Here is a 17,596-nt window from a genome sequence, read left to right on the forward strand (position 1 = left end):
TGGTCACTGCCTCCTCTACACCAGCTATTTCACTTGACAAGTCCATTGCTCTTCTACTGCAGAACTGGCCAGTAGAGATACAACCATCAAACTCTTGTTAGTTAAACATACTCTATAGTAGGAAGAGTAGTATTTCATATAATACTAATTTTGGTGCAGTGTATTTCATTGTGAATTACGACCTTTGGTGTGAGCTATTCAGCATAAAATGTATTTTAATTGCCTTTATTTTGATAGATTCTAAAACAGATCTTTTAATTTTTCAGCCATGCACAGAAGTTCTTTTTATTGATATTTTCCATGAATATAATCAGACTCTTACCCCTGTGCTTTTAGAAATGGTTCATAGTCTACAAGGTAAGTTCTTTAAAAAATAAAGGAACTCTAAAATGTAGAATTTCCTACATTCACTTTTGTCAAAGTTAAACAATTTTACCTTGTGATATCCAATTTTATATAGTTCATTCACTCTATATTTTTGAAAAGACATGTTAATATTTTAGAATTATTTCTAAACCTACCATAACAAAAATGCATTGTGTAATTAGGAAGAGAAAATTCTAAGGATTCTTTACTTTTCATCACAACTATTTTAGATGACTGATAAAGATTGGGGCATTTCTACCTTCATGAGGTTTTATGTTTTCTTGAAAGTGGTCAAAAAGCATAATAAATTCTGTGGCTTACTGGAAACTAACTGTTCAAATGTTCCAAGGCAGTTTATGGTAATTCTGATATGTCTCTGCAAAAATCCTGGGGAATAAAAACCTTTAAAAGAAAGAGTTGGAGTCGTGCTCTCATTTTGGAGAGTCTAGAGGACTTTTTAAATCTGAAGAATCTGCTTTAAAAATTTAGTGGGTTTCTGTATGAAGATGGAAGTCTTCATTGAGGAATGCTTCAACTTTTCTTTCTATTCTGTGATTCTTTGCACCCAAACTAAATTTTATAGTGGCTATGAAAGATAACAAATGCTAGCTGCTGCCTTGTTTTCCTTGTCATTTCATCTTCGGTCGTTGCCCCAGGTTGTATCTTACCTAACTTAAAATATTTCTATAGTTGAACTTACCAGAATGGATCAGTACATTCTATGAAATAGAAATAAATACTCACTTTCTGAGAGTGGTTTCTGACTTCACAGAATCTCTTCATTAAATGCTTTGTGTACATAAGTTTCAGGATGGCTTGCTGTGATACCGGGAATGGTAAAAGGTTCCTTGTGACAAGGTTTTATTTTGTTTTCCAAGAATTATGGAAGTTAATACTTTCATGCTAAAACGTATACATACTTTTTTTTTTTTTTCCTCCTGAAACCCCTAATAGTCATTTCTGGATGTTTTTAACTTGAGAGTTACTGCTGAAGTATTAGATGATATTAAGAATTCATTAATTCTTAAGATTTTGGAAAATCTTTACTTATACATTATAAGTACACATGCACACGTATATAAAGTATATAGAAACTATGTCTAGGACTCTGCTGGAAATAGGACCACGTGGTTGACAGTCTTAACCCATTTGCAGGTTTTGTGTCTGTTCATTTAAAATACATGCTTCTGACTTGCATGTTGCTGTTAAAAATAAATTTTCAATTCCAAAGAAGCCAGTCAAAAATGGGGTCTGAAAGCTGAGATTTGATTTTGGTATATTCACTGAAGAAAGTATCAAAACAGAAATAACTGAACTTGTGAATTAAACAAAAGTAGTGAAGCAGTCTTCATTCACAGCATACTTACTTAAAGTGTGTTAGTGCAAAGTTGCTTGCATTCTTTGTTTTAGTTATGCTTTTTTTCTTTATTTCATCTTTGTCTTGTAGCATCTACCAACATGGAAGATACCAGTGCTATACTGATTAAAGATGCTGGTAAATTAAATTTTACTTTACCTTTGAAGTTACAGAGCTGCCTTTGTGTATGTGCTTGACTTCTTAAACTTGCAAATTCTTCATATTATTTTTTTAAGACTTTTGGAAAGTAAGACCTCAGTCATCTTTCTACTTTCACTTGATGTCAGTCTGCACTTTTCAAAATGCTTATGTAAAAAAGATGGTGTTTTTTTAGCTCTTTTGTGAAACAAACCGTTAGACAATCTCCCTTACTGTTCTTTCCTCTCTGCAAATAAATGAGCTACAGTGCTTCCATGGAGATACTCTGTCCATTTTACAAGTAAGGAGATTTTATGGCAAAACAGAAGAATTGTCTGAGACCTCTGATGAAACCATTCTTCATATTAGAATAAGACCTTCATTGTTCTTATGGTTTTTAACTATTTTCAAGAGTCTGAGTTTTCTTCTGTAGTACCTTTCTTTTACTAAAATTTCCTCCACAGTTCCCTTCATGGTCTGCTAATATCTTCCTTCAGAAAGATATGCTTTACCTTTGTTTTCTATGTTACGTTCAGATTATAAAAGTTTTTTGAAACTTAAATTAGTCTGATTATATAGTATTAAAAGTTAAACATTTAAGCAAACAATAAGCATAACTATTGTTTTTCCTCAGTGTATAATGCGGTTGGACTGGCTGCTTATGAACTATTTGATAGTGTGGATTTTGATCAGTGGTTTAAAAATCAACTATTAGCAGAACTGCAGGTTTCTCATAACAGGTAAACACCTTGGTTTGTTATGCCTTCATCATTTAAATATGAACTGTTGATATGAATCTGGTAAGATATAATGTCTAATAATTGTGGACTTGAAAAATAAATATTTAAATATATCCATTAAATGAGCAGAGGTATGAAATACATATGGATAACATAGTGTCACAGAAATTCCTGACAGCTTCTGTTTGTTTAAATTACTGTGGTGGATACTTCCAGGGTTCTGTAAAAATATTATGTCTGTCCTTTTATATATTTGAGTTGACTAAACTTCTGCAGGACAACTACTTTTGCCCATTCCAAGAAAGCTGTTTAGACTTCCTGAGACCCCAGAACCCTTTAGGCAGCAAAGTCCAATGAAATCTGTGGAAACAGTCTCTGTAAAACTGTAGCTTAGCCAAAATAGTGATTTGTTGTTCTCTACTAGTTTAAATACAAACCTTCTGTAACAGTCTTCAGTTAATTTTGTCAGTAATAAAGTGGGAAACTAAGGATTTGGGTTGTATTGTAAAGTGTAAATAATTACAGTCTGGTTCTATGTAGAGAGTATTATTTAGCCCATCTGCTGTGGTTTTTCTTTCTCACCAAGGTCCCCTTCACTTGGATGCCCTTCCCATTAGTACCTTTTTTGTTTAGCAGATGTCATAGGGTGTTTTGAAAGATCGTTTTTGGCATCTCAGTACAGATGGAACTGTCCATCTCCACAACTGACAGAGAAGACAGTGTTCTTCCCTGTTCCTCAAACTCACTCTTCTCTCAGGGGAAGGACAGTGACGGCTATTGTATGTCATAATCCTCATCAGATGAGTTCCGAATCACCCTTTGACTCTGGTTAAGGATGTCCTATTTTTCTCATCAGTCATTAGCAGTGACCCTAATGTCCTTAGAAGAATTTTACAAATTTTTCCTTCTATATTTGCAGTTCATCTTACCAGACATAATTGTTATCTGAAATACAAACTAATTTGTTTCCTAATACCTTTAGGAACTACTATAAATTGTAAATGATTTTTGATAATGAGTTACTAGCCACCTTTTTTATTTTCCAATGCCAATTACATTTTCTTTACAAATACGGTTCAACTGCATATAGAATGGAAGAACCTGCTAAACTTACAAATATTAAAATGCTTCTTTTCATTAAAATATAATTTTGTTTTAGATATATAACCTTATTTAAGAGTCGCAGAATAATTGCCACAGTTGTTTACCTGATGTCTCCTAATGTTTTTATTCTTCTTGGTCTTTTTTTTATATGGTCTCAACTTCACCTTGCTATCTGCCAGTGGCCAAATACTCTAATAGTTAGGCTAAATGTCAGAAGAGCAGGAAAGCATGGGTGATCTTGTATATATGATCCTTTGTTGTTGTGCAACACCAGCACAGATCTCTGAATAAAACTGCTGTGGTATTTGTAGCACATGCTGGCTTTGCCATTTTTATGCTATGCACACATGTGGCATCAGTAAAACTGACAGAAGTCTTCTACAGTTGATGTAGTTGAATTCACAGTTGGGAAGACATCTGGCTAATAATTTACTTGGTATTTGTGATATCCCAGAATGAAATTCATGTGGGGCAGAAGCTTGCAGTAGAAATCCAGAAGTTTGAAGCCTTGTTTGCTTGAACTGCTTCTACTGCCAGTATCACTGGAGACCACCATGGCGATAAGGGGGAGCTGGTGTTAGTAGTTTGAGTGAAGTGCTGCTTTAACAACAGCTGCAGGAATACATATGCAGTTCAGATCAAGCATATTGGAGGGTATGATCTGCTGTCCCACAAAATGTCCCATGATGATTAGGACACTTGTTCACAAACTGGTTAATGTTTTGTCAGCAGTGACTGTACTTTGCTGTATTTTGTTTTCTTTGAAAGTTGCATTGTCTGTTGATAGTCTGTCAACCATAGCCATAGCAGTAGGAGAAATATGGGATTAATGAAAAAATATTCTCAAAGATTTTTAGAAACATTTCATTGCCAAATTTATCACTTGCCATAATATTTAGTTTTGTACCAATTAAGGAGAAACTTTTCTGTAGTATGAAAATAGTTTACTGAATACAGTTTTTCACAATAACTCAATCTTAAAACAACTTTTTCTACTGAAAGTATTGATGTGACACTTAAGTACTTTGGTATTAAGTAACATACTTTTGACTTGAATGTCTGAATGCTGTCCAGACCACTTAAAGTTACTGTGCTATCACTATTGCAACAGAAGCTATCTTATTTTGGAATATGGTCACTTTTCCCATGTGAGCTTTAGGTCCAGCAGGCTCAGTTTGGTTATACTTGGTGTGTGCTCTTAGCGTAAAAGCTAGTGATGTTCTAAGAGGTGAGCTTTTTCCAGAAGTACTGAATGTAGAAAAGATAGGACCTCAGAAATGAGCACCTATGAGCAGAAGAATTTCTAGAAACTTCAATCATTTAAAAAAACTTCAAACATGCACTCAGCCCCCCAAAAAACCTCAAAAGCATGCTGTCTTTTCTCTACCAGGGAGAGAAAAAGAATGTAAAGATGCAGGTAGAGTGTAGGGATTGTACACAGATATTGCCAGAGCTGAAAATCATTGCTGTCAGCAGATGGGGATGTACTTACGTTGTGTCATTTAAAACTATTCCATGTGGTAGTGGTTTGAAAACTACCCAATTCCAATCTCAAGAAAAATCTGTTGTTTTTTAATGTTGTGATTTTTACAAGGTTATATTGGGCATGAGTATTCTAAGAATAGAAAAAGTTGTATTATCACAGTTTCTCTAACAAATAGGACAAGTTAGTAAGGCAGAGTCTTAAGTCATGCTTCAGCATGGGTTGTTCATGCTTCAATGACACTCAGTCTCAAGCAACACTGGAATGTTATTCCTCATTAGCTTTGTGTTCCAGTCTAGTGAACTGCTGTATACATGCTACTTCTACAATTTTAATTTTTTTTGAAGGTGTGCTTTGTTAACTCTCATGGTTATGGGAAAGTTTAGTAAATCACATTTATGAAATGTAAAAAAGCCTCAATAATTTCAGTTGAAATTGCTGTCTTGATTGCTTACAAGGCAGAAGTTCATCAAATGAAAAATACGTTTAGGGTAACATGGTAAAATAATTTATTAGTTAAAATTCTGTGAGTAGGGTTCATCTCCCTTAACTTTTCGTGTCTGCAAGTTAAACAGTTAAATCTGAGCTACTCTTCCTCATCATCCTTTACAATCAGTGGCGAAAAGTAGCACCCCTATGGAATGCTTTTCTCAATCATTATGTTAGGCAGTTTAGCTCATTGTTCTGGTTCTTACTTCTTCCCATTGACTCTGTGCTGTTTGATTTGCGCTCCTGTTGCAGCAGTGGTGCAAGATGAGGTAATCTCAGTTCTTTCTGAGAACAGTTTTAAACTGATGACTGATGACATGAAATACTCTGGCAGTTGTAATGCAGTACTTAATCTTGCATTTTTAAATTGTATCTGACCTAAATGTTTGAGCATAAAAGGTGAAAAGCAGTAGATGCCATGATGTCAGTAATGAATATATATATAAGATATATTTTTAGTTTCTTTTATTGGTGTGCTATGTGCAGAATAAACTGTATCTCTAGTGAGACCTTCAAGATTCAGTCATTTAGGATGAAACGTATCTTTTTCAGACTGAGTTGGTGTTTCCTGAGACTTCTAGTGAAGAGTTTTGATGAAAGAATTCTGCACTAAAGTTCTTAAGTTGGTCTTGAAAAAACTAATGGGGAATAATGTTTTCCTAGTGATTTTTAGATTTATTTTTTATCAGAGAATTCTAGAATAGCAAGTATGATGAGTTCACAATTTATTTTTTTTTTCCCTTCTACTTTTAAAGATACAAACCAATACGCCGACGAGTAATTTGGTTGATTGGACAGTGGATTTCTGTAAAATTCAAATCAGACTTGAGACCTGTGTTATATGAGGCAATTCGTAACTTGCTTCAAGATCAGGACTTAGTGGTAAGTAAAAATAAGTAATGTTTTGAATTACACGTTTGTTTTTGTAAACACAGGTGAAACATAAATACCGTACCTTGTGTAAACTTGATTGAAAATTTCATAACATCACACCATACAGTCTGTTGTGCCTTGTAAAAGATAATCTGCTGAGAAGTTGTGGGGGTGTTTAAATGTGGAGATGTTGAACAATAAGGTCAGACATGAAATGAGCCCTTAAAATACTCACTATGTGACGACTTTGGTGGGAAAATGAATGGCAATAGCACCAGTCTGGGTTTTTTTCTAAGAAGAAAGTTGTGAAATGTCTAGAGATAAATAATTTCTAAAGAAATGGAACACCCTAAAATAGGGTTATTCTGTGACTAGTCCCTGCACTATATAGTATTTAAGCATCAACATAGTTATCTGTTAACAAAATGATAAATAGCATTGGTTGCTAAGATGGTTGAGTACAATACTGTGGTTTTCTGCTACAATTTTGGTTTAGCAGGTGAATTTGAATTGAGAAGCTGGTTTTGTGATTTTCATTTGTTTTTATTTTTTAACAGACCCAGCAGTCAACAAATAAATAAGCCTAGCTAGTCTGTTAGTTAAATATTGGCAGTCATAACAGTTATTTCTGTGATTCCAGACAGGAATGTGCTTCTGTGTTGATGTTATGACTTTTCACTTAAAGCTTTCTGAACGTCTAAATGTCTTAACAGTGAAGAAGATGCTGACTTGTTGAGTTTGATTCTGTGCTTTTTGAGTGACAGCAAGCTGTGAGAGAATCCCAAGTAAACTGCTTCTCTATTGCAAGAGTTTTTATCACAGGCTAGATATCTTCTTGTTTAATTCCTTCTTGACCTTCATAAACGTTTTGCCTGAGTAGTTTCTCCAGGTGGTACCACTTTAGTGATGCCAAAGAAAATGTAAAAGGGTACTAAAATGAAGGCAAATGAAAATGTTTGAGTTGAACTAACTGCATTTCTTGTAGGATGACGGAACACATAGAATGATTCAATTGCCAAAACAAGCAACTGGTTTGATACTGTCAGGTATTACATTGATAATCAAAATGTTTAATGAATGTATGCATGATGCTTCTTGACTTTTGTCTTTAAGGTCCGTATTGAGACAGCTACGACACTGAATTTAAATATCCTTTTATTGGCAAAGATGTTTGGTTAGTTCTTAATTCAGGGTTACTGGAAATTAAACCATTTTAAACTTATTACCAAATTCTTCACATTGTAATTTTAGTGCATCCATTTAATATTTGCTTATTTGAGTCTTGTATCCATTTGCAATCTGTATTGTTTTTCCTTAATAGTTTTTTACCTGTAGATGACTTTGAGTTCAGAACTGACCAGTTCTTACCGGTAAGAGCATTTATATGGGCATACTCTAAGCAGATAGATCCATAGAGGAAGACAGGAAAAAACATTTTCCAATGTAATTATAAACCAGGAAAAAATTAATTTCAAATTTTATTTTAAACCACACCATTTAGCAATCTCTGTGTTTGTATTTTTTTGTCTTCATAGGCCAAAATTTGTGAAGACTTATACTGCTTCTGTTAAAGTTGCTAATGTGCAATATATAGACAATCCAAAACCTTTTAGAACTATTACAGCTTGCTAGCATTGTGTTTAGTACTATATATACTGTGTGTTACCAGATGCTAAGTTTCTTCATGCTAAGACAATATGAATAGTCTTTAATGATAACGTCTCCACACCAGTGTGACTTTCCCTTACGTCTGTTTCATGCAGTACTAACCTGCTGTTTCACACAAATATTTGTGTGACTAAAATAGTCCTTAAAAACATAGACCTTCTTGGTCCTATATTTCTCCTTTACAGTGGTCATTACTGTTGTTACTCAGTAAACATAGAAATGTTACTATAAATATAAAGGTTTATTTTAATAACTCAAACTTAGCAGGTGCTCTTATTTGGTTATACTTCTATGTTAATTGCAGCTCTCTTGAGAACAAACAAAACAAATGCAAAGTGCATCTACACTGTAAACACTCAAAGGGTTTAATATATCTTTTTCAGTTCAATATATGTCTTGTCTACTGAACCAAAAGCTGGTAGACTGTACCTCTGCTCTTACCCTAACAGTGCTCTTTCTGGAGAGATGGCCTTCAGCTTTATCATGTTTTAACTGAAGACATATTTAGACTTACCAAAACATGAAATTTACATATGTTCAAACTAATCATTGTTGAACTGTTTTGTAAGAGCATATCTGGTTTTTTTAATCCTGTGTATTCAGTGATTGGTTAGTGTGCATTTTTCCAAATGAAAGAGTAACATTTTGCACACTTCATAAATGTCTTTCAGAGTTCATAGATGCTTTAGAATTGTAAGCATACAGGAAAATCACCAATTCACGTCACCAACTGTATTTCTGATGGTCTAATCTGTATTTTATTTTTCTTTTAGTATCTGGAATCCATGTTTACACTGCTCTTTCAACTACTTCAGGAAGTAACACAATGTGACACCAAAATGCATGTTCTTCACGTTCTGTCTTGTGTGATTGAAAGAGTCAGTATGCAGGTATCTTATAGATTTCAGTGTTAGCTTTGTACTAAGAACACAGAGGAGGACTTGATGATGTTGACTTATAGAAAAAGAGTAAGAAAAAGCCATTTTTTGATAGACTGGTTATTGTTATGGTAGATGCCTGCATTGTTTGCATCGCTTGGTTATCTTTTCACTCTTCAGTTCTCATTTAGCTTTTGTCTAAAATGTTCTTGCTCAGTTATTACTTAATTTACTATGGTTTTTTTGCATTGACTCATCTTTTAGGGTTCAGACTTTCACTGCTTATCATTGCATTTCTTACAGTTTTCTTTTTTTTAATTGTAATTCATTCTAATTGTCTTATATCTGAACAGTATTTTATTAAGTCTTACATATTAAGAGATATTTGAGTGGACAGAATGCTTCACACTGCTAGGGACTGTGCAGTTAAATTTGTAATCTCTTGTTGGCACTGATAGGATTACAATTGCCTGTACAGCACTCCCCTTAACTGCATGAAAAGTTTCAAGTTCACATCACAAATTTTCAGTACTTCCTTCATAGTTTTAAAGTATATTCTTCAGCTTATACATAAACAAATTGAAGGTATTTTTTCAAAATTAAAAAATGAATTGTTGACTGCTTTTGTGTTAGGTTTTTGTGGGTTTCGTGGTATTACTGTATTAAGGACAGAGATAATGCATGGTCTTGAGCTTATCTCCTCTTTCTACAAGTAATCCTCTCTGAGAGCCAAATGAAGGTTTCCTAATTGTCCCTTGTAGGAAAAATCAACATGACAGCAGATTTCCATGCATTTTAGATCAGCTAGAGAAGCAGCAGACAAAAACAAATCGAGAAAGAAACTTTGAGTCTGTTTAGGTTAATTCCTAATTAAGTACTTTAGAAGACAAACAGATTAACCTTTTAGTGTTGTAGAGCATAATAGAAAAAAAAATAGGTTGGGACCAACCTCTAGAGGTTATCTAGTCCAACTCCTGCTCAAAAGATGGATAACTTCAGAGGTTATTCACCCTTTAGTCTTTTTTTACTGGAACTGTTTCTGGTCTTCCTAAAGGATGCTGTTATTTAGGAATCCTGTCTAAATGAAGAATATATTAATATGAAAATATCTCTGGTTATCAAATTAAGTATTTTTTGTGTTGTATTTACTACTTTAGCCTTATTGCCATGTACAAATGTTATTGTAAGTAATATGTTCTTTTCAAACCACTGTGCAGTCAGAAGTTACTTCAGTCACAGAGTGTGGAATATTGTGTTTTAGGAAGAGGAAAGAGAAATAAATTAAAGCAAACTGTATTTTTACCATGACAAAGCAGCTCTTAAAGCAGCCTTTAAATATTTTAGAAATTACTGGGATAAATTAATGGCCTTGTTTCACACATTAAGAAACCAATTTGTTTTCTGAACTTCAGGTACGACCATATGTAGGATGTTTGGTTCAGTATTTACCACTCCTTTGGAAACAGAGTGAGGAACACAATATGCTACGATGTGCCATTCTAACCACCCTAATCCATCTCGTCCAGGTAGGGGGTCAGAATCACATAAATATTGTCAGTATCTCCTACAGTTCATTCTCAGACATGCCTACATGTTCTGTGTGTATATATGTAGATGAAATTAAGGTACGTTTTGGTTTTATAGGCTATTTCTAAATGCTTTTCAGTCTTACAGTAGAGATGGTTCTCTGGTAGTGGAGGTAAGCACGGCTAATGTTAAGAATTTAACTATTTTGTTGCCGGGGGCTTCTTCAGTAAAAGCAGTTCTCTTTAGACAGATTTGCTTCTGTTCTGGAGGGTTTTGGTTTTGTAATCTTGGAATTGAGCTTCCTCTAGTGACTATGTTGGAAAGAGCTTGTTCTGGCTTCCTGTATTTCCCAGCCAGCATTAAGATTATTGGTCTCTTCTTAAAATTGTTGTGTATGGTTCAGACTTGATTCTGCAGTGTAGGCACATCTGTTTCCCTCTTACTTTCCACTCAGTTGCCAGGGATGTGGAATTTCTGTTTTGGTTGCAAACTTTCTGTGAAGATGAGACATTTTTAAATCATAGGCCGAGATACGGGCTACCACCACAAGTTTCACTTTGCCTGTTTTTTTTATATTTACCTTTTAATTCAGGTTAGTGTCAAATGTTTCTTGTTTAATTCGTAACTGTTAAGTTTAATGTTGCTTAAGGGTGGTGTTAGGATTGACTAATTGTGGGTCATCTTGCTTAGAATTCCAACGCTTTTAGTGTTACCACTTTCACCATTACCTTCCTACTGCATAACCTCTGATCCCTATTACATCCTTTGGCAATGCTTTCTGCAACATTTTTGTATAGCATATGGGAAAAAATAGTTCATTTCATCCCTTAAATTTCCTAGATTTTCTGATGTTCTCTTCTGCTTTGTTCATATGTTATGAAACAGAGATAATAGGAGCTCTGAGCTGCCTGCTTTATATGTAATTGATTTATATCACATCCTGTTAGTTGTATTTCAATCTCTTTGTGTTTTTTTTTCTTCTTTTAAGAATTTATCTGCTCATAGTGTTCTTTTTAGCTATATTTGAATATATCCTTTTTAAAGTCCATTTTAAAACAGATTGGTCAGAACTATGAAAATGTCTGTGAGCCAGGGACTACTATCATCTTCTGTTCACGACTGTACTTATAAGTGCAATTAGTAATATTGACAATAGAGGTGAACATAGCAATTCTCAGACCATTGTTTTTCTGTAGATCTTTGGAGATTTTTTTTGTGTGTGTGTTGTTTGGTTCCAGATTTTGCCTTATCATATTAATAGCTATGTTGACCAATATTGTGTTTAAATGGAAGTTGCTGGTAATCTTTAGTCAGATAAATGAGTTTTGATGGTTTAGAATCACAGAATCATTAATGTTAGCAAAGACCCTTAAGGTCGTTGAGTCCAGCCCTTGACCTAGCCCTCTCAAGTCCATCAATAAACCATGGCCCTAAGTGCCTCAACTACATGTCTTTTACCATTTTACACCCATTTTCCTGGGCAGCCTCCTCCAGTGCTTGATAAAAATTTTGGTGAAGAATATTTTCTTAATACCCAGTCTAAACCTCCCCAGCACAACTGGAGGTCATTTCCTCTCATTCTATTACATGTTACTTGGGAGAAGAGACCAAAACCCACCTCACTACAACCTCCCCTCAATCTCCTTTTCTACAGACTAAACAACCCCCGTTCCCTCAGCTGCTCCTCATAAGACTCTTTTCTAGTAGCTTCTCCAGATTTGTTGCTCTTTAGATGCAGTCCAGTCCCTAAGTGTCTTTCTTGTAGTGAGGGGCCCGAAACTGAGCATGGTATTGGAGATGCAGCCTCACCAGTGATGAGTACAGAGGCATAATCACTTCCCTAGTCTGCTTGGCCACACTATTCCTCATATAAGACAGGTTGTTGTTGGCCTTCTTGGCTACCTGGGCACACTGCTGGCTCATGTTTAGCCTGCTGTTGACCAACACCCCCAGGTCCTTTCCCATTGGGCAGCTTTCCAGTCACTCTTCCCCAAGCCTGTAGTGTTTCATGGGGTTGTTGTGACTCAAGTGTGGGACTCGGCACTGTTGAAACTCATACAATTGGCCTCAGCCCATAGATCCAGCCTGTCCAGATTCCTCTGTAGAGCCTTTCTACCCTCAAGCAGATCAATACTCCTGCCCAGCTTGGTGTCACCTGCAACTTACTGAGGTTGCACTTGATCCCTCATCCAGACCATTGATAAAGATATTAAACAGAGCTGACTCCAGTATGGAGTCCTGGAGAACACCGCTTGCGACAGACTGCTGCTGACTGGTTTTAATTCCATTCATCACAGTTCTTTGGGCCTGGCCTGTCAGATCCAGGTGGCACCACCATACTTGGCCTCCACCAGTAGTGATGCCTCAGGGGACCCATGCAGTGTTGGATACACAAACACAAAACACCCAAAGATGATCAGAAGGCTTTTAGTACTTTGGCGTCCCAGTGGGGGTTAAATAATTCAAGGATTAAATAATCCTTGAACTTGAAATATATAACAATATCTGTGCTGTTTACAGTAAAAATGCAAACAGAATGTACTGTGTTCCTGAGAAAAGTTTGACAAATAAAATAATACATGGTTATATTGTCTGAAGGATCCTTGCTATTAAGCACTTCTTTAATACGGATGCTCTTTAATATGCCATCCTACCTACTCCAACCCCTACTATATTTAAAAAAAAAATGTAGTAGGACTTGCGAAGATCAAGAGATGTACTCCTAGGATGTAGGGCACTGTCCATATAGAAACAGACTGTATATGCAGACAATCTTGGAACTTGCAGAAATGCATGACTAAGAAGATAGTATTGTAGAGGTTAACAGTGGAGAAAAAGTGGAAGGGGAATCGCTAGACATTTGAAAGTGGAGTTAGTTCAAACAAAGAGAAAATATATTTTCACAATAAACAAATTATGGAACTTCTTGTTACTGGCCGCTGTGGAGGCCAGAAGTATAGGTGAACACAAAGATTAGACAAATTTATGGACGATTCTTTTCCTTTTAAGACAAGTTTGTTTAAATAATTCCACAAAGAAGCCTTAACTTAGAAACATCAAACAGTTTTAAATTTAACACTTTCCAAATATAGTAATTATGCAAAAGCAGCATTCAACTGGCCTCAGTTCTCTTAAATAGTAATATTACAAATTGGTCAATAGTTCCCAGTTTAAGAATTACATTCCTTTTAGGACTAGTTTTAATTTATGAGTAGTTTTGACAATAGTTACCTGTAATTTTTTTTTTTAATTTGGTTTTTTATTATTAAATGATTACTGAAAAAATTCTTTACATTCTCAAGAAGACATCTTAATCTATGGCTCATGGGTCATTTGAAAAATAAATCACTGTGATTATTCTGTGAATCTTTGTGTAGCAATGAAAACAAACCCTTCTGATTCTTAGAATATCTTAAAAGATTTAGTATGTGGTAGGGTCCAAAGAGTAATAACATTTTATTTAGCAGTTAGCCCTTTAGTATTTAGTATTAGAACTGAGACTTTTCCCAGAGAGAGAATGACTAGTGAATGTTTTTAGGAATGTGTATTGTTTATAATTCTTTCAGACCATTGATAAACTGCTTGTTTCCAAAAATCTTATGTAATTTTCTCAAGACATGTTGAGAGAAAGCTCAGGAGTATCAGACTACTTTGTTGTATGAAATGGATGCAAGCTCAACCTTTGATTTAATTAATGCATGTTTATAATATATAATATTATAGAGAATAGAAAGCAGTAACACAGATCTTTTTCAGCGCTATTCTTGAAAGGCTTGATTTGAGGTTTTTGAAGTATTTTACATTTTTTTAAAATTTACTTTTATAGGGACTGGGAGCAGACAGCAGAAGTCTCTATCCTTTTCTGCTTCCAGTTATTCAGCTAAGTACAGATGTTTCTCAGCCTCCACATGTCTATCTTCTGGAAGATGGTTTAGAGTTGTGGTAAGAATGTTTTTTATCAATTTCTAATTTTAAAAATGTTATTTTTGTATCCTCAGAAGAAAAAAGTCAAGAAAAAACTTTGACTGTATTAAGAATTTAGATGTTCTTGTTACTTTACATCGACATCATCTATATCATACCTTTTCTGTGAAGAGATGAGGTTAGGAAGTTAATAAAAGAAACACAGTTAAAAATAACTGAGTAGGTAACCTATTTTCAGGCAGTTGATACGGTGATAATGAACATTAAGACAAGAAGTCTAGACTCACTATAATGTGCATGCTAACTAAGTTTGACATGCTTGACTTCAGAAGCACGATAACCCAGTGGTTCTCAGAACAGGTTGCTGTAAGTGATGATGAGCTTACAAGGATAAAATGTAGAAGTTATCTTTAAGATCTTAAACTATTTGGTGACTGAACATAAAATAAGAAGTGGCACTATGATCAGTTTGCCATGAGCCCAATTTGTTTCTGGTGCAGCTGACACTCTAGGAGGAAGAAACTGTTAACCTGGACCAAATTCTCTTTCCTGCAGAATAGGAATATATTGAGTTTCTCTTGAAATAGTGAAGTATTCTTTTGATCTAAATTGTAGATGAGCATTTGAATTACAAATACTTAACCTACAAATGATCTGTGCTATGTGCAGCAAAACTAAGATTTCTAATGCTGTTGATGGTGGGGAGCAAGTCAAAGTGCAAGACCTCCACAAAATTTGAGGACTTTTTAGTGTATCAGTTCAGAACATTTATATCTTCTTAATAATACTGATCTTGAGGTTGTTATTCCGATGCCTGTGCATAAGAATGATATTTTAAGATGTCCAAGAGCATCAGAAGAGACTAGATTGCGCTCACAGAGACAGTTGGGACTCTAATGGCTTCTTAAACCAAGATCAGGAGAAGATACTTTACATAATCAGAAATGTTATTTAAATACAGTAATCCTACGTCTAAGACTTAGGAACAAACTGGAATGTGTTGCTGTGGTTTTAAGTTTGAATTTAATTTATAGCTAGTTTTCAAACCTCAGGAATTTTAAATTGTTATAAACAATGCAGACCATATAGTTATGCTTTTATGTATGGTAATTAATGCATCATTTCAGACCTAAAAAAACCCCAGAACAACAGAGATTTGAGCTGGGTGGCACCACAGCTGCTCCTTTGAGGTGTAGACACTACATGTATTGTCCTTACACCATGACTATTCCCTCTGCCCATCTTCTTTGAGTTCCCAGGTTGGGTACTTAGCCACTCTCACTGTTCCATTTTGGCGGTTAAGTTGTCTTTATTAAAATGCGGTAGCATGTTTTTATTTCTTTTCTTATCTTAGCAAGACCCATGCCTATACAGATGGGTTTGTTGTAAGGAATACTGCTGCACTTGAAATAGGCTTCAAGTAATTGTGTAATACATTATTAAAAGACCATATAGATGGTTATTAGAAATTACTAAGTTTTACATCTGTCAAAATGATTGCTTAGTGTTATTCATGGATCATCGGAAATACTTTGCTTCATCTGTTCTTAGGTTAGTTACATTGGAGAATAGTCCATGCCTTACACCTGAGCTCCTGAGCATCTTTCAGAACATGTCTGCCCTTCTTGGTATGTCTTTTATTAATGAATTTCTGGGGGTTTTGCTACTGCTTGTAGTGTTCAAGCATTAAGTAATGCTGCTGTGGCTAAAAGAACTAAGGGAGCTTGTAAAATTGTAACTATTAAAAATGAGGAACAGGCTTTTATTGTTTGACTTTCCCATCTTTTTAAATATTTATTACCCACTTACCATAGTTCTCTTTTTCAGTAAATTGAAGCTGCTTTGTACCCAAAAGATAAGACAAATTTCAGAGGTTTTTTTTAAGTTCCTGAAATTTAACACTAAATGTGCTGAGTTTTAGTGATATTGACTATATGGAATACTTGCCTGTTCTGCTTACAACCAGAATGATGATTTCTAGTCTGAAGAATTGAAGCTTCCATTATTAGCTTTTCTATTATTCACTTAATAGCAATGTAGGATATTTTCGAACTGCCTAAATATGTCTATAAGCATATTGGTCAAACAGCCCTGAAATGAAAAGCCTGAATTGTTGACAAAACCTAAACTTACTAATGAGGATTAAGTTTCACTGCTTAGGAAATACTGATATTTCGGGTGCTTGTGCTTTGTTATTAAAGGGAGTATAAAAATTTTGTGGTTTAATTTTATCATGTAATTATGGTTTTGTTTAATGAAATCTTTAGCTGTCCTTTTGTAGGTTGTGGAGCTAATATAGCAAATACATTAGTTTTTTAGAGGAACGTGTTTATAAAATTAGAGAAGTTCACTTTCTAATTGACTTGGGTTTCGTACTTATTTTATTCTGACTAAAGATCAGTTGAAAGTTACATCACGGGTAGGTGCAAGATGACATCTGTTATTTCTTTGTGTATACTAGATCTCTAATGACAAAACTGTTAAGGAAAGTAGTGTTTTGTAGTGGTTTTGGTATTTAACTCCAGAGCTAGCTTTCAGGTTCCATAGCTGCCACATACTTAGTAAGTGTCTTCATTCATATCTACACTCCTAACCTTCCTCCTTATTCTATGTTAGCAGTAGATAGTATCTGCTACAGGAAGCTTGCAGTATATAAATTGTTGTGATTTACATAGTTGTCGTGCTGCTGAGCTACTTGAGTTAAATTCAGAAATACTTTGTATTTGTGACTTGTTTACATTTGCTACTGCTATTTTCTCCCCACACTGTCCTCCCTAGTCTTCATGTGATACTTTCTAGGGTATTTTGATTGCTGTAGGCCAAAATGGTTTGAGTTTTGCCAGAAGATGGAAGCCATTCTGGTATACCTTTTGTCTGCAATTCCCTTCTGTTTACATCAGGAGAATCAAGCTAGACAGCCTTCATGTGACATTGCTGTGGCACTGTGATGTTGAAATAGAGCTTGAATCCTGGATTAGTGTTAACCTTATTTTAAACTTGGTAGTTATAAAACCAGTACAATACTGCCATTCAGTGCCCCTCAGGCAGA

General features: G+C 34.9%; 1 protein-coding gene across 2 annotated transcripts in view; it reads left to right on the forward strand.

The window, feature by feature from the left end:
• IPO11 (importin 11) overlaps positions 1–17,596 on the forward strand; it is a 120,839-nt gene that overhangs the window by 46,860 nt on the left and 56,383 nt on the right. The window contains exons 15-24 of one of the 2 annotated variants that reach the window (XM_074931550.1): positions 267–357; positions 1,814–1,861; positions 2,496–2,601; positions 6,433–6,559; positions 7,664–7,697; positions 7,880–7,920; positions 8,992–9,108; positions 10,509–10,622; positions 14,450–14,565; positions 16,099–16,175. In XM_074931550.1, the coding sequence (XP_074787651.1) occupies positions 267–357; positions 1,814–1,861; positions 2,496–2,601; positions 6,433–6,559; positions 7,664–7,697; positions 7,880–7,920; positions 8,992–9,108; positions 10,509–10,622; positions 14,450–14,565; positions 16,099–16,175 (871 nt within the window). The remainder of the gene's footprint in view (positions 1–266; positions 358–1,813; positions 1,862–2,495; positions 2,602–6,432; positions 6,560–7,663; positions 7,698–7,879; positions 7,921–8,991; positions 9,109–10,508; positions 10,623–14,449; positions 14,566–16,098; positions 16,176–17,596) is intronic. The other variant, XM_074931551.1, reaches the window with a different exon arrangement.

This window comes from Athene noctua, chromosome Z (genome assembly GCF_965140245.1).
Source record: "Athene noctua chromosome Z, bAthNoc1.hap1.1, whole genome shotgun sequence".
In the NCBI taxonomy this organism is placed as follows: domain Eukaryota; kingdom Metazoa; phylum Chordata; class Aves; order Strigiformes; family Strigidae; genus Athene; species Athene noctua.